The sequence below is a fragment of the Schistocerca nitens genome, chromosome 2 (genome assembly GCF_023898315.1).
Source record: "Schistocerca nitens isolate TAMUIC-IGC-003100 chromosome 2, iqSchNite1.1, whole genome shotgun sequence".
NCBI lineage: Eukaryota > Metazoa > Arthropoda > Insecta > Orthoptera > Acrididae > Schistocerca > Schistocerca nitens.
The window spans coordinates 962,542,041-962,564,301 of record NC_064615.1 but is presented as its reverse complement, the minus strand read 5'-3'; the positions used below and the strand labels follow the sequence as shown (position 1 = coordinate 962,564,301).

General features: G+C 42.5%; 1 protein-coding gene across 1 annotated transcript in view; it reads right to left on the bottom strand.

The window, feature by feature from the left end:
• LOC126234740 (uncharacterized) overlaps positions 1-22,261 on the bottom strand; it is a 342,861-nt gene that overhangs the window by 81,787 nt on the left and 238,813 nt on the right. The window contains exon 4 of the mRNA XM_049943486.1: positions 11,289-11,417. Within this exon, the coding sequence (XP_049799443.1) occupies positions 11,289-11,417 (129 nt within the window). The remainder of the gene's footprint in view (positions 1-11,288; positions 11,418-22,261) is intronic.

Here is a 22,261-nt window from a genome sequence, read left to right as displayed (position 1 = left end):
AATCGAGAAATTTATGCCAAATAAATTAGTAAGAGACGGAACTGATCCCTATACAAAACAGGTCAGAACGCTGTTGCAGAAGCAGCTAAATAGGCAAGTCAAATTCAAAAGAAAGCAAAATCCCCAAGATTGGCCAAGTTTTACAGGAGTTCGAAATTTAGCGCGAATTTCAACGTGAGATGCTACTAATAGTTTCCACAGCAAAAAACTGTCTCTAAATTTGGCAGAAATCCCACAGAGATTCTGATTATACGCAAAGGACACTAGCTGCAAGACATAATAAACACCTTCACTGCTCGATAACGATTGTAATGTTATCGATGACCGTGCCACTAATGCACGATTACTAAATATGATTTTTCGAAATTAATTCATCAACGAACTCAAAGCAAATACTTTAAGAACTGCTGCCAACATGAGTAACTTAGTAGATATCCGCCGGCCGGAGTGGCCGAGGGGCTCTAGGCGCTACAGTCTGGAACCGCACGACCGCTACGGTCGCAGGTTCGAATCCAGCCTCGGACATGGATGTGTGTGATGTCCTTAGGTTAGTTAGGTTTAAGTAGTTCTAAGTTCTAGGGGACTGATGACCTTAGAAGTTAAGTCCCATAGTGCTCAGAGCCATTTAGTAGATATCCTTGGTGTGGTGAAGCAGCTCAAATCACTCTGTGCCAGGCTGTATACCTACCAACTATATTCCTTTCAGAGTATGTTGACATAATAGCTCCATACCTAGCAATCATAAACAACCTCTTGCTCGACGATAGACTCGTACCAGAAGCATGGGAAGTTGTACCTGTCAAACCAATACTCAAGGAAGGAAATAGGACTAATCCACTGAATTACGGACCCACATCACTGAGGTCGATTAGAAGCAGGATTTTTGAACATATATTACGTTCGAATACTGTGAAGTTCTTCGAAGAAAAGGATCTATTGACACACAGTGAGTACGAGTTCAGAAAATATCGCTCTTGTGCAACACAATTAGCGCTTTATTCTCAGGAAGTAATGAGTGCTCTCGACAGGGGATCTCAAACTCATTCCGTATTTTTGGATTTCCAGTAGACTTTTAATACCGTTCCTCACAAGCGACTTCGAAGAAATTGCGTGACTATGGACAAACGTCTCAGTTTTGTAGCTGCTTGAAGGTTCGCGATTTTCTCTCAGAAAGGTCACAGTTCGTAGTAACTGAGGAAAGTCATCGAGTAAAGCGTAAGTGATATCTTGCGTTACTCAAGGAAGCGTTATAAGCTTCTGCTGTTCCTAAGTTATATAAATAATTTAGGTACGACATGAGCAGTCTTCTTCGACAGTTTGCTGGTGATGCTGTCATTTAACGTTTAGTAAAGACATCAGAAGGTGAAACCCAAGTGCAAAACGTTTTTTACAAGATACCTGTATGGTGCGAAAAGTGACAACTGACTAAATAATGAACTAATTAGGCCATACCTAGAGAGAACAATTGCGAATAACTTAAATTGCAACGAGGCTATAGATCACGTTGTGGGGAAAGCGAAGCAGAGAGTGCGTTTTATTGGCAAAACACTTAGTAGATGGAGTATCACGGATAAGATACGCGAATTGTGGTGTCAATAATTAAAACAAAGGCGTTTTCGATGCAGTGAGATCTTTTCAAGAAATCTGAAAATCTAACTTTCTCCTCAAATGGTTCAAATGGCTCTGAGCACTATGGGACTTAACTTCTGAGGTCATCAGTCCCCTAGAGCTTAGAACTACTTAAACATAACTAACCTAAGGACATCAGACACATCCATGCCCGAGGCAGGATTCGAACCTGCGACCGTAGCGGTCGCGCGGTTCCAGACTGTAGCGCCTAGAACCTCTTGGCCACCCCGGCCGGCCTTTCTCCTCCAAATGCGAAAATATTTTGTGAACATCCACCTACAAGGGGAGAAATGATCATCGTTATAAAATAAGAGAAATCAGAGCTCACATGAAGAGATTTAAGTGTTCTTATTTCCTTTAGGGAGTAGAACGGTAGAGAAACAGCATGAAAGTGGTTCGACGAACCCTCTGTCAGACACTTAACTGCGAACTGCAGAATATTCTTGTAGATTTAGAAAAGTAAGCGTTGCATTCCACGCTAGCGCGATCCATAATTTGTGCTCTCGCTACCTAATTATTCTGGCACGTAACTAGAGTTGCCTGTTTGATTAAAATTTGTGATTTTTTCTCATTAACTCTGAATCTGTGAGCTGCCCAAGTAAAGATATCTTGTTGAGTTTTCTCCATGCACTCTTCCATATAATTTGGTGCCTCCTCATCGCAAAGGCATTATTTTGTATCAGTTCAATCGACAAATACAGAACTTTGCTCTCTATCAATTACTTGTGACCTATGTCGAACTTTTAAAGAAAAAAAAAAAAAAGAAATATGATTTACTCAGACTTGATTTAAATTTCAAGATCCCTTAATTGTTCTACAAATTTTTCGTGGTTAGGTAACCTACTAATAACAAATACAACCTGTTATACAAAAGCGTTTGTTGTTCTCACTGTGACGGCGTTATTGTTAGCTCGTCTTGTTTGATTATTCATTGGTTTGTTGGTTAGGGAGAGTTGTATGTGTTTCTCTTAGGATTATACAGGGTGGGGCAGATAAAAGCGCCCTGGAGAACAGTGTTCCAGGGTACAAAGAAACACAGCCGAGGAAAAGAAATACAATACTAATCTGACTACAGCAGATGTTGAAAATGACCACCATTCACCTCTTGGAACTTTTTGGTCCCGATCAGCAAGAGCAAGTTTGTGAAGACAGATAGAAGCAGGACTGCTGCAGTTTTATCCGAAATTTTCTGCTGCACTTCTGAAAGACTATGACGCTTGTTTCGATACACTTTAGACCTGAGGGCTGCCCACACAAAGTAATAGCACACTGATAGATTAGGTGCCCTGGGTGCCCAGCAAGGGCTGCGATCAGACTGGCCTCTGCTGACAACTCCGTCAGGCGCGAAGATTATGTAAATATGATCCAAGGTTCGGCCGGCTGTACGGACAGATGCTCCATCCTGTTGGGATATGGTTATATGCATACATTCACGTCTAATCGTATCCATTCGACCGGGCCCCTTTTATTTGCCCCACCCTGTAAGTTTGCTGTGTGTGGTTTCATTTTAATTTGGCTAACGGCCTTGCAGCATTCAGACGGTCGCGCGGAGTGGCCGCGCGGTTTGAGGCACCATGTCATGGATTGCGCGGCTCCTCCCGCCGGAGGTTCGCGTCCTGCCTCGGGCGTGTGTGTGTGTGTGTGTGTGTGTGTGTGTGTGTGTGTGTGTGTGTGTTGTTCTTAGCATAAGTTAGTTTAAGTAGTGTGTAAGTCTACAGACCGTTGACCTCTGCAGTATGGTCCCTTAGGAATTCACACAGATTTGATTTGAACATTCAGACGTAATAAACAGCAATATTTTTATAACAATGTCATATCATAAGGCAGTTTCAAGGCACATTGTCCACATAGGAAAATCCACACGACTTTCAATCTTCACACGCTTACTTTGAACTACTGAACAATTAAAAGTGACCGCAGGATGAAGAATCACTGTCATTCCATGTATATAAAACAAAAAAATGGTTCAAATGGTCTGAGCACTATGAGACTTAACTGCTGTGGTCATCAGTCCCCTAGAACTTAGAACTACTTAAACCTAACTAACCTAAGGACACCACAAACATCCATGGCCGAGGCAGGATTCGAACCTGCGACCGTAGCGGTCGCGCGGTTTCAGACTGTAGCGCCTAGAACCGCTCGGCCACTCCGGCCGGCTATATAAAACAGGTACAGCCTCAAGTTTGTATTATAAATAACGGCAGGCGTTTATGCAGTGTTACCCTTAATATATTTATATTGCTGAATTGCTAAAGCGTTGCATGGTGCCAGTTTTAGGTTGCCCATGTAATGGCTTCCTGGAGCAAAAAAAATTTTGTTTGAACACTTAATATAACTATTTACAAACTTAAAAAATTAAAATGCTGTCATAATCTACTTATAAATATAACCTTAAAGTTAATGTTTTAATATGTAAGTCAAGTATTACAGTTAGAAACTGCAGGTATGTCTCGACGCAGTGTAACTTACAATGCGCAAATTATCCAGGTTATATTCATCCAGTATTTGAGAATGACAGCACATTGTGACTCCCAACAAACTTTGCAAATAATTTTAAACCTTTTTCGAAAGTTTTTCTGGCTAGCAGTCCCCACAAAACAATGAGAAAGAGGAAAGTTTATCGCTTACTGTATTTTCTCTTTTCATTAGGCATGGCGTTTAGTTTATTACTTCTTTAAAACTAACTATATGCGCAATATATTTTGGAGACTGTATCGACATGTATCACTGAATGTATTTGCAAATTTATATGACTGTGCAACATGTAGTTCAGGAGTTATGACATTGTAAACATTGAGAGGCTGAAAAATGGCTTATCTTGAAATGTTCTGCAAATTATCCTCATTGTATTCATTCAGTGTTCGATTATTTAAAGACTCAGGGTGGGGGTGACTGATACTTTAAAAAATTATAAATAAGGGAAATATTTGTTTGCTTTATTTTCTCTGACTGTTATCGCTATTCGAAATTTTGAATTGACACCTTGTTTTGTAAATTGAAGCTGCTGGCGGGGAGTGGGGGGCGGGGGGAGGAGGAAAGGGACTATTGATGTCAGCTGCGTTGTGACTTTATGTGGAATCAAAAGCGATGAAGGAAAAATGTATGCCAGACCAAGATTCGAACCCAGGATCTCCTGCTTACTAGGCAGTTGTGTAAGCCACTGCACCACACAGATACAGTGTTTATCGGAACTGCTCAGACCATATCGGCACCGCTCTTGGTTTACTCCATTCCTACCTTAGTTCTAGGGTAGAACAGACACCCCACATTTACACAATTGGTTTGCCTCTATGAGTAATGACTCCACCATCTTCAGTGCGGATGCACAGTTACGTCCGATCTGCGGAAACGTCAAAGTAGCGAGCATGGAGGCGCTCTGTGGGAATATGGATCGAGCGGGAGACGTGCCGAAGTAGTCTGCTCAGTTTCGATAAACACTGTGTGTCCGTGTGGCTCAGTGGTTTATGGAGCTGCCAGGCAAGCAGGAGATCTCTGGTTTGTTTGAATCCTGGTCCGGCACACATTTTCACTCATTGCTGCTGGTTCGGCATAAAGTCCTGATGCAGCTGACATTAATAGCCCTTTTCCTTCCCTTTCCTTTCTCCCTCCTTCACCTTCAATTTTCATGAAATGTATCACATCTACAGATTCCACATTGCGTCTGTTTTTTTGGACATGTCCGGAAGAACAGTCACCATGCATTTATATAATTGAGGTCCTATTGTCACTGGCTTAAAAGAATTATGTATGAGGCAATATTTTAGCTACTGGTAACGGAAGACAAAGCTAAAGGGAAAAAGGAATAGAATGTCGTAAAGGTTAGAAACAATGGACACAGCCATCCAAAAAAATTCATTAATTATTAATAAAGGAAATAAATCTCCTGAACGAGTGTGCTATCATGGTGGATATTTTGTGAAAAAAAACGATTAAATAGCTTAATATATTTTATCTCCCACCTTTAAGATCTCAGGTTTCATCTTCCACCTTTAAGCTCACAGGTTTTCAAATCCCGTCTGGTGCAGTCCCCAACAATCAGTCGTTCAGACCTGACGTTCTGGGTTAATTTCCGAACTTTCCCCGAGACTCACTTTTCCTTCACCTCTCTTCCTTCCCCTTCAACCATTCTGCCAGACGAATGAGCCACGGCCTCCGATATCTTGCAGATTTCAATAATTTTATGTGTGGTTTTCCTGCCGCCTCTTGGCGAGTAGATTTTTTGTCCATCTAATTACATCAAACTATTTCTTCATTTATAATGTCGTTTCGGATACTACCTTAATGAGACCTGTAATTAAGATTAAAGGAACGTCAGAATGAGAAGTCACTGGTGTGACATGTGCTCGGGAATGTGACGTGTCGTCCTGTTGCTGGTTGGGCCACACCTCACCTCAAACCTGCTAGGTCGGCGGAGCTCCCACTGGCTGTGCAGCAACTGGCATGGCCGTAGGAGCAAGTTACTGGTTGAAGTTAAAATCTTCTGGGTTATTAGGCAGCGTCATGTTATTAAAATCGATGTCAGAGCCACAGTTCTCGTGATGTTCCGCTACTGCCGATTTTGCACTTTGTTTTAGCCTTACGTGTACTGTATAAAGAAACAAACATTTATAGAAGAAAGGTCCGAGAAGCGGGTGAAATTTCTAAGAATGCATCTAATTTCAATAGAGAGGACGGCTATAGGCTTCCAACATCGTGGCTCCCCGCCATCGAGGAAGTAAATACGCGGCCACGGTGTGTGAGCGTCATAAACAACGCGCTGCAAGTCACCTCGGCGGATAATATTTTGGGTAAACATTTCCCCTCTCTTGCTCTGTCCGTTTAGAATCTAGCCACTGATGACGACCAACCAATAGCAGTAGCAGGCATTTCAACCAATAACCCTTCTTCAGCATACGTATGGAATAGTGCCTTTCTATCCAATGGCGTTGGACCGCCAATGGTATCCACAGCGGATGAGCTGCCAACGCCCCTTCTTCTGCATCAAAGCGGGAATATTAGCCTATGACTATGGCCCACCAATGATAGCCATATGAATTTTAATCAATACTATCACTTCTCCAGTACGAACGCCTTAACACTCGACTCTGACAGTGTTCTAGCAGTAGTGGACACCAAAAGATCCTGAGGGAGATCCCAGCAGAGGGGTCGAAACGTCGAACATTTTAAAAGAAACACGACGCGGCCTAATAACCTAGAAGATTTTAACTTCAGTGAAAACGGCCACGAAATCCTGCAGACTCACATAAGCTACTGGTTCTTCAACAAGATAGAGCTGCCTTCCAAACGATATTTATATAATCATCTAGTTTTACATCCTTTGTAATCTGTGTTAAAAGTCTACACATTTTAGTATATAGTTTTGCCAAATTTGAGCTTGTATGGTTCAATTTTTATGTATCGGACATGTGTAATTATAAGAGCAAATACAGCTTTTATAATCACAACAGCACGTTAAAGCAAATATATTTAATACTAAAGTTTATGAGGCTGTTGCATGAAAATCCCTCGACTTTGAAAAATTCTACGACCGTATAAGGCATTCTGGTCTTCTTTTCGAACTCCAGTCATATGCACTTCCAGTTAACTCTGCCCCCTAATTGATTCCTTTCCATCTAACTGTCCATTCTTTGGCCCTATTCACATTATAAATTCCCACATCTTCTACCCTACAGCAGGTGTGCCCTAAGGCTCTATCTTCTCTCCTGTGCATCCTCTACACTGCTGATACCCTGTCCAATCGACCCTTCAGTATGCGGATGCCACTGCATTCCTAGACCTCTATCTAATATTCCAAAAAGCCTAATGATATCTTCAACGCCATTGTAACCAGTTTTCTTTCTGGTGCTGCCATTGGCTCCTGAAGATAAATCCTACCAAGGGACAGAAAATAATTATAGGATGAACCACTCATAGCTTCTGTATCCATGACATTTACTTCATCATTTGAACCATACCATTGGGTATTGTCAAGTCTTTGACTAACCCTAGACTACCAACATGGGAACCTCATCCAACACAAAGGCCGCAATTGGGTCAAAATACTAAAATTACTAAATTACCAAAAATGGCAATTGCGACCTTCCTCAGTACTCATACCTACGAAACATTAATTCTCCCTGCATCAAACCAATCTCAGGACTGAAGACCACAACAACACAACATTCTTTCCAACGCCTATGTTGCTTGGATATCTACTCTACCCAAGTTAGATCGCTCCCTCGAAATCCTTGATTGCAGTGCACTCCATCTTGCATTCTGCATCCATTTACCTTCCCCCACATGGATCGTCTACGACGTAATTATTACCTTATTTATCCACACTGTACACTTCCGCAAATTCTGTGCTCCGTGCAACTATTTGTAGGTTCTAATAATCCCGTTGTTTCTCCTCTGATCACCAATCCTCGTATGCTGACGCACCTTTAACACATCTCCCCCATCCCTACACCTACACACAGTCCATATTCTGTCCCAACGCAACTTCAACGTATTCCCAGACAATGAAGTTCATCCCGATATTTACCCATCATATCAACTGTAACTATTCTTCACATATCCCACTCCACACCAGGGTTCCCCCCTCCCTCTTCCCTCTGCATCTCTCCCCATCCATTCTGTTGATACCACGGCCATGCCCACCCACCAGACTGCTCGTCACTTTGTTGTACCACTCTCCACCCAAACACCCACCTTCATCGCCATACATACTACCCAACAGACCCGTAAAATTTTTCCCATATTCTTTAACCTTATTGACCACATTTTCCAATCACTGAATCATTTTTTTTCCGGTGCAGGTGAAAGTGCAGTGCTGTTTTATAGATGAATGTTACCATTTGTGCACTGCTTTAAATATGTAATTTTTTTCTTTCTGTCTTTATCTTTTAGTCCTTCAATTTTAATTTAAACAACAGACAAAAGCAACAGTTTCAGTGTTCATGTAAATGCGAACAAAATTCATACTTTTATCGATCTTAAAAATACCTGTAAAATTTTCACTTATAATTAAAGGCCTATTTGTCTAATCTTCATTTTTTTTAAGTTTTTGGCTGAATAAAGGGGATGAAACAAAAATACAGAAAAAACAGTGTTGTACAGATGTGACTGTAAAACTGATTTAGCGAATACTAATTGTCATATCTTGGTAAGCTCCACAAGAACTTAGTAAAGCTAATTCTACGAATGTGCAACTGCAGCCAATAAAACCATATTTTATAATTTGATTCTGAATGTTTGTAATTTTAAAGACTGTCATTTTATGAGTATGACCTGAAGAAAGAAGGCAACGTCCCCAACACTTCGTCCACCTCTCGGCTAGCACTTGAATCTTTGTAAATGTTTTGAGTCGAGTTGATAGTTGACACTCCCTTTAGACATACGTTTTACTGATACTTAACGTTGTTTTAGCAGTTTTTTGACTTTTTAGTTTTTCTTCTTTTGTAACAAGATCGTACATAGCAAACACCTCTCATTCTTATGTTCCTTAAACCCTAATTACAGATCTGATGTTATAAATAAAGAAATTAAGGACCTAGATGGCTATACTCTTAAAACTCAATAGAACAACGTACTCACACTACACCTCATGTGCGCTCTGGTCACAATGGCGACGACAGCGACGACAGCGACGGCGAAGATGGCAGTGATGATCAAAAAGTTTCCGTTTGAGGGCGTTGCTGCAGCGTAGCTCAACTCTGATGCGGATATATAAGCACCGAAATGTAGGCAAGACAAGTGTCTTTCCGACGTACATGCAGTAATCGAGGAAACGTGAACTAATGCTTCCAAACAGGATCAACGTGCGGTTATTCCTTTATTGGCTGCCAAAGGACAAATACCGGTAGATATCTACGAGTGGCGTTTGAAAAGTCGTGCAAAAATAAAAACTACTTACGTGTTTGGGGTAAACCTTTTTTATTTTTCGACATAGTCTCCTTTTAGACTTACACGCTTCGCCCAACGCTGGTCTAATTTGTTGATCCCTTCCGAATAATAGGAATTGTCCAAATCTGCAAAATAGCTATTAGTTGCTGCAATCACCTCCTCGTTCGAATAAAATCTTTGCCCCGCCAGCCATTTCTTCAATTTGGGGAACAAATAGTAGTCCGAGGGAGCCAAGTCTGGAGAATAGGGGGGATGTGAAACGAGTTGGAATCCTATTTCCATTAATTTTGCTACAACAACTGCTGAGGTGTGTGCTGGTGCATTGTCGTGATGGGAAAGGACTTTTTTGCGGTTCAATCGCCTGCGTTTATCTTGCAGCTCGGTTTTCAAACAGTCCAATAACGTTGAATAATATGCACCTGTAATAATTTTACCCTTTTCCAGATAGTCGATGAGGATTATCCCTTGCGAATCCCAAAAGACAGTCGCCGTAATCTTTCCGGCCGAAGGACTGGCCTTCGCCTTTTTTGATGCAGATTCTCCCTTGGTAACCCATTGTCTAGATTGTTGTTTGTTCTCAGGAATATAGTAATGTATCCACGTTTCATCCACAGTGACGAAACGACGCTTAAAGTCCTGCGGATTCTTCCTGAACAGCTGCAAACCATCCTTGCAACACCGTTTTTGGTCAAGCGTGAGCAATCGCGGAACCCATTTTGCGGATAGCTGTCTTATATCCAAATGTTTATGCAAAATATTATGTACCCGTGCATTCCAGATACCCACAGCACTAGCAATCTCACGCACCTTAACTCTTCTGTCATCCGCTACACACGGCGTCCAGAATGTTCAGAATCGCTTGTGACCGTATGGCCACTCCTAAAATTTGGAAACCACTTATAAACTGTTCTAATCGAAGGTGCAGAGTCACCGTAATGTTTATGAAGCTTCTCTTTAGTTTCCTGAGGCGTTTTGCCTTTCATAAAGTAATGTTTAATCACCACACGAAATTCTTTTTCGTCCATTTTGTGACAATCACTCGACTTCTTTGATTCACACGAATGCCAAATACAAAGAAATAGACCAATATGGCTGAACCTTGGTGTGCGTTCTTTCCAAAGATGCTACTAACTAAACATGACCTCGATATGAGCCGGTGGTGCCATCTCTCGGACTTTGCAAGGACTTTTCAAACGCCACTCGCATTAGAGAATGAAGAATGTGTATGTGGCAGTATGTCTGTCTAAACCGTCGTTATGAAATGATACGCCACGTTCCATGCTGGTCGCGATTCGACATAAGACGCCAGTCGATCTGGGGGGGGGGGGGGGGGGCAGCCAACTCAAATGAAAGGCACTCAAGCACGGGACCTTTAATCCTGGTATCTTTCCATGTGATTATCACGCCTTCTGCCCCTTTAAAAAGGCCTTGAAGGCTCGACGATTCCTGCCGGTCGACGATGTGCAGCAGACAGTTACGGGTTTCTTACCGCAGGAGAATACGGCGTTTTAGCAAATGGATATCTTCAGTTTGATGCATCTGTGGGATGACTGCCTCAGTGCTCACGGCGATTTTTCCTGATTGGCATACCGGTTCTGTACTGTACGGCCTTCGAACGGAAACGTTTTGATCGCCCCTTATTTTGTGGTTTGAGAAGTAGATACAGAGTTAGATGAATAGACAGACAGATAGACTGATAGAGAGAAGGGGGGTTGGGGAGGGGGGGAGAGCGGGGAACGGGACGGAACAGAAAGCACTGTATTGTTATCACTCACCTTCCCCCAGGTTGTTGACGATCTTGACATGCCACTGCATCTGGCGCTCCCTGGAGTCAAACGCCAGAATGACAGTCACATCCTGGCAGATGATCGCTATCGTGTTGGACTCCTTGTCCAACGTGAACCCTGCAATCAACAATATGAGTTAGGGTAACATCAAAAAAATCGCATTAGCTTTGAGGGGAAACCTCACTTACAGAACTAGAATATAGAGGCTACGGTTCAGTCAAGCAAATGGCCGTCCAAATCATAATGAGAGACTGGAAATGTTTTTTTGGCCACATTGTTGGAATTTTCTTTTCAAACATCACTCTTTCGACTCCTCCGACCCTTCAAAGAAACGAAGTCACATCTGCGGCATGAAATGTCACATCTCCTGAACTACGTGTCGCACACTTTTATGATTAAACTCTCCGCGTGTCGACATTTCGCCAGTTTTAAAGGAACTGAATGTAGAAGGAGAAGCACATGTTTAGAAACATATCTACATCTTGCGACGTTACTGGTTCTGGGAGCCATAGCATTCACTTCCAAAACTCACTTCGCAACTGAGACACGATAACGTAAACTACGTACGTCGTAAGAGGTGCAGTGAGGTACCAATATTCTTTTATTTTTTTGCGTTTTTTAAGATAATTAATATAGATTTGATTCATATTTATGGCACATACGCTGAACAGTAGGAGATCATACAGTTTATTTAGATTCTTTGATCACCAGTTTTCTTTGATAACTTTAGCATTATGATGCAATCAGATGAAGCACTTCTTGCTTTTAGGTTCGACAACAATGAGAGCCGAGCCAAGTATTCCTGGATGACTACAACTGGGAGTTGGGGTCGAGTGCTAGAGGTGACAGCACGCTGTTACATCGGCTGTACGATTCGGTGAAGGCACTGTCGCATATCTAATATCTTATTTGCTCCCCGAATATGTAAATATTAATGTACCACGACTCTGCATGCAATGCAGAGTTGAGAGTGTAAATAAGAACTATATTTTCATATGACAGTCAATAATGTAAAGTGTTATATGAACAAAGGTTAGCAGTTGAGTGTTTGAACTGTTTAACGCATGACATTGCAGAAGAACATTTTCCATCACTTGTTAACAATTTGTGTTTCATCTGCTACGTCGTTTTGCTTATTAAAAAGGCACTGACATCCTTTAATTTAAGAGAGACTTTTTTTAGTAGCACTGAGAGCGATAGACCACTCGCTAATCACTATCATTGCAGCCTTATATCAAGAAAGCCTAACCCTACGACTTAGTTACTTCTGCACTGGAACATTAATAGAATACACAAGGTTGGCAGACAATTAGACACAGCGCAACTATGGCACCTCGCATGCTCTGTATTCGCAGTACAAATGTGAACGGCGCATGTAAGCTGTAGCAATATAGTGGAGGGAGTACACAGGACGTTAGCTGCGTTGAACTCATACTCTTGTTTACATGCGGTTGCATATCTTAATTTGTAGCCATACACTTAGAACTTACAAAAAAACTGCCGTATTGTTTCTGCCGTAATCTCAAACTGAATACAACAACACAGACATCAGAACTTTCACCTACCAGAACACTATCGATATAACAGTACTCGTAATAAACACAGGTCTTCCGATCGAGACAGCATACCAATTATGTTCCTTTCAGAGTCCACTGTTGCAATAGCTCACCATAATTTAGCAATCATCACAGCCACTCGCTCGACGAAAGATCCATACCAAGAGGACAGAACATCGCACGGGTCACATCAATACACAAGAAAGGAAATAGGAGTAATCTGACGAATTACAGATCCATATCACTGACATCGATTTGCAGTAGGACTTTGGAACATAAACTATGTTCACTGATTCAGAAAATATCGTTCTTATGAAATACAACTGGCTCTTTATTCACATGAAGTAACGAGTTCTATCGAGAAGGGAGCTCGAATTGATTTCAACATTCTAGATTTTCGGAAGGCTTTTGACACCGTTCCTCACAAGGGACTGCTAATCAAACTGCGTACCTATGGACTATCTATTGTACGACTGGATTCGTGATATCGTAGTGATCGACGGAAAATCATGGCCTTCCCCCAAGGAAGTGTTATAGGCCCTCTGATGCATCCAATCTACATAAACAATTTAGGAGACAATCTGAGCAGCCCTCTTAGATTATTTTCAGATGATGCTGTCATTTACCGTCCAGTAAAGTGACCAGAATACCAAAATCAATTGCAAAATGACTTACACACGATGTCTGTATGGTGTGAAAAGTGGCAACTGTCATTCAGATGAGCTCTAAAAAGAGTCCGTTAAATTTTGGTTACACGATGAATCACACAGATGTAAAGGCTGTCAACTCAACTAAATACGTACCTAGAAATTACAGTTACGAACAAACTTAAATTGGAACGATCACATTGATCAGGGGTTTCCGAACTTTTCTCTGGCGGAATTCTTTAAGAACCTGGTACTTCGTTGGAACACCTTGTTTATTTTGAAGGTTAATAAAGTTAAGTAATTTTTAAAAATGATAAAAACTTGTTTTATTATGTGATTACTTCAGTCTTAAATCGTGATTAATAACACAGAAATCATAACAAAACTTTAAAAAATAAGGAAGAAAACGACATGTTGTTAATAGAAAAGATCATCGTAAGACAATGACAAATGGGAGCTCGTACATTAAGATTTAAATGTTAGAGACTAGAAACGTAGACAAATAGAGGTGGTTCGAAGAACCCCCTGCCAGACACGTAAGTGTGCATTGCAAACTAGTGTAGTAGATATAGATGTATCGCTATTAACTTACTATTACTAAGCATATGTTCAAACTTGCTCATATGCGGCCACCGAATGATAAAGAAAATAGCACCGCCAAATGGCGCTAATGTACAACAGATGGCCTTGTCGTGAAAGGAATAGGTAATACTTGCCGATGTCTCATTGATCTGTCCCTTCTTCTGGTGACGGCCATCCATAGATTTCTTTGGCTCTGAGCACTGTGGGACTTAACATCTTTGGTCATCAGTCCCCTAGAACTTAGAACTACTTAAACCTAACTCACCTAAGGACATCACACACATCCATGCCCACGGCAGGATTCGAACCTGCGACCGTAGCGGTCGCACGGTTCCGGACTGAGCGCCTAGAACCGCTAGACCACCGCGGCCGGCATAGATTTCTTTCTAGTCCGTTCTTTTTAAGAATTCTTTATTTTGTACTCAATTCGTGCACTTAATTTTTAATAGTCTATGATGGCACCACATTTCAAATGCTTATAGCTTCTTCTCTTCATTTAAGGTGTCTCACGTTTCACTTCCTTATAGTTCTGTGCTCTATGATGCACACTTTCAGGAACTTGTTTCTCAACTGCATATCAACGTCTGATACCAGTAGAGCTCTCTTATTGAAGAAAGCTTTCACCTTCTGTGCCATCTACAGGGTGGAAAAACAAACCTGACTCAGAAAATACAAGTACTGCAAGTAACTCATAACACCCACAATAGCATCAGATGAGTAATAGTGTCAGGGCACTTGTAGCGCAATTTTGATATCAAATTGATATGCAAATTAATTAAATGGATCAATTAATCACCCCCGCCCCCGACCACTCCCACCCCCAGATAACGTCACGTGTTTTCTCAGCTGCACGTGTGCCTCAGCCCCTCTTTCCCCCTCCCCCACAACCCCCTCCACCAACCTACCCTACTGACGGGAATTTTGAATTTTGGCGGTAACATCGAATTTGGCGGGAATTTCGAATTTTGGTGGGAATATCTCTGTCCCAGGTCTGTGATGACGTCACAGCCCAACCGAGAATTGACGGGAAATTAAAATTGGCAGTACACTTTCCAGGACTTGAATTCTGATCCTCCTGGGCGGAAAGCTCAAGTGTACCCCACTAACACTATTAAACCATCAGAGGCGCTTGGAATTGACAGGAAATTAAAAATGGCTGTGTCCTTTCCAGGACACGAACCCTGATTCTACTGGATGGAAAGCTCAAGTGTAGCCTCTAACACATGAAACATGTCCAGATGCGGGAGAGGAAGGTTAGGTTAGTGTACTTTATTTATTTTTTGGTCGGGAAACTGACACAAAGAACGACCCTAATTACGCAATTAATCACAAAGATCAGGCCTAATTACACAACTATATGCATAGCGCCACACAAGGATGGCATAAAAACGCAATGCAGCTCAAAAAGTGACTATACCATACAACTGATGTCATCCTGCTGGGAAAAACTTTCACAATACCACTCGAAACTAGCGACAGACACCCTCAAACCTTACCCTACACCTACAGGCTGGCGAGAAAAAGGCAGAGAGGAGTAAGGTACTATCTTTATTCTTTTTGGTGGGAAATACGTTGAACGGACGAGATGCTGGTGTTGGACAGAGAGGAGTTTAAGAAGTGTATTACCTGTAAGCGTAGTGTATCTGTCGGTGTTTGACGTCAGAGTTCGCTACAGATGCCTGCTCCAAAACCATCCTGCAGCCCAAGTAATCGAAGGCAATACACACTACCACAACAGATGGGAAAAAAACATGCGTCACAGTTCTAATTACACTTCGAAATTGTCTCGAAAAAAAAAAAAAACAGCACTCGTAATGAATGGGCCATAATGCAGCACATGTACTTGGGGGACAATCATCATCCTAAAAGACTGCAGAGTGCAGAAGGAGTGGTAGTTGAACGTGCGTTCTTCTCAATGTACAATCACAGACTGCCGAAAACCAAAGACTTCTCACTTCCCCTCACACCTCCCCCTCCCCCTCTTCGATGCTCCGCCGAGCGACTCGCACCCCCGCTACCACACCCTCTAAGGCCGCTGCCTGCACTCGGCTTTCAACCATCTGCCGCCGCCTGAAGACGACGCTCCTATGACTGCACCTAGTCAATTAAGCAATAGGAGATAAAAGGACGCCCACCTCCAGTGAAACTTGGTCATCTAAAATAAAGCAACAGAGACACCCCCCCCCCCCCCCAACCAACCACACTGGACAGAGCGTGGCTGTGTCCGGCGACCACCACAGCAGACATGCTCGCACCCCCATCCCCGCCTTCCCCCGACACCTCGCCAATTGCAGCCAGCCATTAGGCGATGGAGAACAATTGTATTTGATGTCAACGCATATATAATCAAGCATCTATTAAAAAAGCAAAACACATTTGCGACTATAATAAATGTTATCTTTCCACGAAAATAGGTAAAGTCAATTTTCTTTTCGTTTTATGAGCAAAATCGGTATAGTTTTTACGTTCGATTGCCGTCACATCTCATTATTTTCTGACGTCCAGCGAAGTGTACTGCCACCGATCACAAATGATCAGCAGAGACATGCCCACCCTGCGTAAAATCAGGAAAAAAAAGGTTCGACTATTTTCAAGTGAGAACTACCGATTACTGCAGAATGTTTCGAAACCGTCATCAAAGTGAGGAAAAAGAGAAAATTTAAACTCCAAACCAAACGAATCTATAGAAGCAATTTCTTCCAGCTTGTTGAACAAATAACACAACCTGAGAGCATCTGTCTGGTTCATTGTCCTTTAATAAACTGTCATGCACGTGTGTATTACAATCATTTCAGACAATCTGTCACGTCGGGAAAAAAATATTCATTTTACGTTTAACAACAAGAAGCTAAAATTCAAGAGAACGTAGCTGTTTTGTACAGTATGACAGGGCTCCATTTACCAGTGTGATGCTATAGCATACTAGCGTTTACGAAACAAATCATGAGAGCCTGTCTCGCCCTATGTAGGTAGAAGATTGAAATTTCGTTAAAAGATATCACTGCAACGAAAAAAAATAAATGGAAAGAAAAGCTTGTCAAGAATCATTCCGTGGTGCACCAGGCGTCTCTTTCACCCGTCAGGTGGCACGTCGTTAACATCGATTTGAGCCGGCCGGAGTGGCCGAGCAGTTCTAGGCGCTACAGTCTGGAACCGCGCGACCGCTACGGTCGCAGGCTCGCATCCTGCCTCGGGCATGGATGTGTGTGATGTCCTTAGGTTAGTTAGGTTCAAGTAGTTTGAGTTCTAGGGGACAGATGACCTCAGAAGTTAAGTCCCATAGTCCTCAGAGCTATCTGAACCATTTGAACATCGATTTGATAGGTTAAGTAATTAAATTGATCGTGAGAGTCACTTGGTATGCCGAGTAATTTTTTTTTTTTTCGGCAGTCAGATTACACTCGGCTAGTAGGACAACAGGGAATCCATGGAGGGAACATGATGTTCTTCTCGAGGAACACTATTGAGAAATGACATCTGACGCTGACCACAGAAGGATTCTACAACCCACAACATACATTTCGCGTAAGGACCGTGGTATTTAAAAACACCATCATAACGCCTATGCTACCATCACCCTGCATAAAAAGCGGTCTTGAGTCTACAGGCAAACACGGTCACTGATAGTATTATGCTTTCTGGCAGAAATGCTGACCGAAATGCCGTCAGCAATTTGGAATCAAGTCTACCCATTCAACCACATATTTGCGTTGGATCCTGTAAAGATGTCTTTTAATGATTACAGCCACTGGTGAAGCATATTCGTGCCACTCTCGTAACACGAAACGAGTGACTTTTTTTTTCGATCCTTTCTGCTAAGGCTCCCATACACCAAGAACTCCAGCGCTGTTTTAGAAAGTCCCTCTGCATCTTGTAACTGATCATAAAAAAAATGGTTCAAATGGCTCTGAGTACTATGGGACTCAACTGCTGGGGTCATTAGTCCCCTAGAACTTAGAACTAGTTAAACCTAACTAACCTAAGAACATCACAAACAGCCATGCCCGAGGCAGGACTCGAACCTGCGACCGTAGCGGTCTTGCGGTTCCAGACTGCAGCGCCTTTAACCGCACGGCCACTTCGGCCGGCTAACTGATCATAACTCTCTGCCTCGCTCTCCCTGCAGCTCAGTCCATGTGATCATCACAATTTAAGTCTGACCTGTACGGAAGTCGGAGAGCGCTATATCTAAGACCTTCTGCACCCTATGGGGAAACGGGATGAGCTGAGTTAATGTGACAGGAGCGCGTTTTGACCACTCAGTGGAAATGGGAACACATTGTCATAGCTACGCCAACCATGTACAGTGTGTAAGGTCGGCGCCAAACGAAGCTTTGTTCTGCAACACGAGGTAGTAGGAGAGATAGTACAAGCAGTTATGGTGGTGTACCTTGTTGGGAAAATTAGGAAGACTGCACATCACACGTGGCATGGAGGAAGGATGAAGATTTTGCGACACATCTCCAAACTACGTACAGGTAGTCTGAAGGAGATCTGTATCTCTCAGGGTGCATTCATGTCCATCACCCAAACATGTGTGGCGATCGTATTCAATATACAGGTACTGGTTCATTGGAGGAGGTGGTTCGTGATTGAAGTCGCTTTCACAGACCAGTGTAAAGTTTCATCATCTGTACTGTAGGATGACCCTCACACAAGAGGGTTCCTGTATTGCTCCTTCAGAAGTAGTTTAATACATTGTTGTTTTCGGTTGTAACACATCCAATCACTATAGTGCACATAGTACAGCACTGTACTCAATTGCAACCTGTCACCCCCAACTGCATATTCTACAGTTGCAGCACGTTTGCTCTGCTTTCTTTATGTCTGGGAGCCATCTGCGACACAAGCGCATACACTCACATGCAGAAAATAGAGCAAACGCACTGCAAATGTGGAATATGTGGGTGGAAGCGACTGGATGCAATCTAGTACAGTGCTACACTACGCCTCCCGATCAGAAAAATAGTGCATTTGCGCTAGATGTTGGCTGCTGTACTACATTTACAAGCAATTTTAGAACACGGAACGTGAGGTTATTTCATGATCGCATGGGTAGAAATTACATTAAAAAACTGTGAAAAATACGTATAAATTGAGGGGAAATACGCCGAAATGCTGGGGAAATTTAGGGAGTACGTGCATCTCTTCTGATTGGTGCAGAACAATTCTTGTACATGGGAACGAGTATACGACAGCAAGAGGAATGTGCGAAAACGGCGAGTCGAAGCTCCGGGAACTGGGGATACAATATTTTAGTTTTCGTCGAGGCAACATTCTACTGTATGCCTATTGAGGTAGTAGTGACACGCGCGAGTTGACTGCTGTCTTAAATGCTTTTCTGGAAAAAAGAGAACCATCTGCCTGTAAACTTACTTGCATATGCGTTAAAGGATGACAGAGAGTGGATGGAGTGATAGGGTGAGATGAAGCTGTAACGAGGTAGGATTTAATGGTAGACTGACGATGCATTCTAGAGAGAGAGGAACATGTTGCTGCATGTCATTTGACCATTTTTTTTCGTTGCTCTGTCGGTATGCATCAGGTGTAGACATATGTTAGACTCGCATACAACTGCGTGTTCTGTGTGTGACGTAGAGCACTGTCTACTTCCGATCGTTAACAGCAAACCTCTCGGTTATCAGAGGACTTACATCCTGTTTCGACACATTCCTCTAGACGAACGAAGATTTATGCGATGTACTCCTTTCCCCTGCCGCATCTTGGGCATAAAAATCGAGTCTTCAGTTTCATAACTATGGTGATTCTAAGTTAGCGACAGGGATTTGTGAGGTACTATAATCTCCGTGTATACATCTTCTCGACAGATGTCCTGTTTACGGAGTTAGTGGCGGAATGACATGTAATTTCACATTTCAAACACCGCTGCTATGCGTTTGTCCCTTTCTTTGTAGGAGGCATTCCCAGTTACTAACGGTCAGTTTACATGGGACTGATGCGAGCATAGTATAATTTCTGAACCATGATCGGATGTGAATAGTGGGGGCTATACACCTCTGGAACGCTATATTGTACGTGTATCGCCAGCCGGAGTGGCCGAGCGGTTCTAGGCGCTACAGTCTGGAACCGCGTGACCGCTGCGGTCGCAGGTTCGAATCCTGCCTCGGGCATGGATGTGTGTGATGTCCTTAGGTTAGTTAGGTTCAAGTAGTTCTAAGTTCTAGGGGACTGATGGCCTCAGAAGTTAAGTCCCATAGTGCTCGGAGCCATTTGAACCATTTGTACGTGTATCACAAGGAACCGATGTTTTAAGGAAGTAGTTTTTCATTTTACAGTTTATCATTATAGTTTATCGTAGAGAAACCTGCAAGGAGAATGTATGTAATGCGCTGGAAATGTATTTCTTACATTGGAGTAGTAACAGCGGTGCATTCCATACGACTAATAGGTCGGAAACCGCAACGATCTAACATTATGGCATGTTTTAAGTGCAGAACATTGTAGCCTTAGGAGTGCTTGTGTTTATGTTCTCTCTTACCAATACCTTCTTGGTACTGACCCCGTACACTAGAACAATACTTTAGAATTTCAAGCGCAGTTGATTTACGTAAAGCACAGCAAACTCCGTCCGTCTGGAGCTCCATCATGCATAAAAACCACCCGTTTCTTGTTCTTAACAACAGTTTCAAATCTACTGTATAGTATAAGGGGTGCTGACCTCCTCGACAAATCTTGTGCTCTTGGATGGGTGTGGGTTCAGACTCGGTTCACACTGTTCCTAAACGAAACGTGGAATGTAGCGGCCTACTTCTGGTCATTTGCATGGAGCTTTGGTCAAAGACAATGCGAGGAGATCTTTCGGTCTCTAACAATGCGAGAATACCCTGTGACTCCCATCCAAACAGAGAAAGATCGTAAGTTACGCACTATGATCGAAGTGCTAGAGATATGTAGGTCGCTATCTGCGATACGTTGGTTTATATGTTCGAGAATTAACAATGAATGAACATATTGCACATACATCTAATTATATTCATGATGGTACTCACAAAGTAGTGGAGGGGCTGTTTAGCGATGATACAGAAATTGGTAAGCATGCTGCTGCGTCATTGGTCGGTGTTGAAATTACGATAAAATTGCTAAAATTGATCGCACTATCAATTATGATGCTTATTATTACAGTACATCGAGGGTGTCTTTTCCATCCCAACAGTCCAGGTACACTGTTGATTATCGCATAATGTGGTTTATACTGTGCGATGTCTAGTTTCGTGGGGGAGCCAATGGGCCAAACGTGTTAATGTCAGTTTAGAATCTGACACAGATGTTGAAGTCGTGGTGGAAAAAAACAAAACGTACGGCAGTGTACAAAGCGTGTTACAGCAGAAAAAGTGGCCTATCAAACAAAGAAACAGGGTCTCTCTCCTGCGACTGATAACATGTGGGATAAAGTTCTCGTACAGTACAGGCGATGAAACTTTACATTGGTCTGTGCAAGCGACGTCGATCATTGGCCACCTGCTCCAATGGATGAATACCTGCATATTTATAGGATCACCTCCTATGCTCGATGCCACCACATAGACATGTGGGACATAATCGAGTAGTCAGTTCGTGCACAAAATCCTGCACTGTCAACACTATGGCACTTATAGAGGGCTATAGACACAGTATGGCTCAATATTTCTGCCGGGGACTTCCAACAATTTGTTGAGCCCATGCCATGTGAAGCTGCTGTGCTATGTCTGGCACAAGATGGCCCGACACGATATTAGGAAGTATCCCATGGCTTTTGTCATCTCAATGTAAAGTTGGCAGTCTAGCAAGCTACAGGTCCCTTATCTCATCCACCCTCATTTATGCAAATATTGCATAGAGCTCTGCTCCTTCCAAGTCTTAGTTCTCTCTCTAGGCCCTGGAAGGACTTGCCCTCTGCCTTGCTTTCTGTTCCTGACTACTTTCTCCGAATTTCATCCTGTACCAACACATAAAATTCCCCAGCACCTCAGACACTTAGAATACTTCGTATAAACTCGAGTACCAACACACTATTGTATCTGTCACTCTCATGTATTGTGGCCTGCTGTCTTACTTGTATCAGTATGTCCCAGCTTGTCTCCATCTCCAAACAATCCATATATTATCCCACAAAATCAACTCCACTTTCTGCACCATGAAATCGTTCTCATGGGCTACATTCTAATCAGTCGTCGCA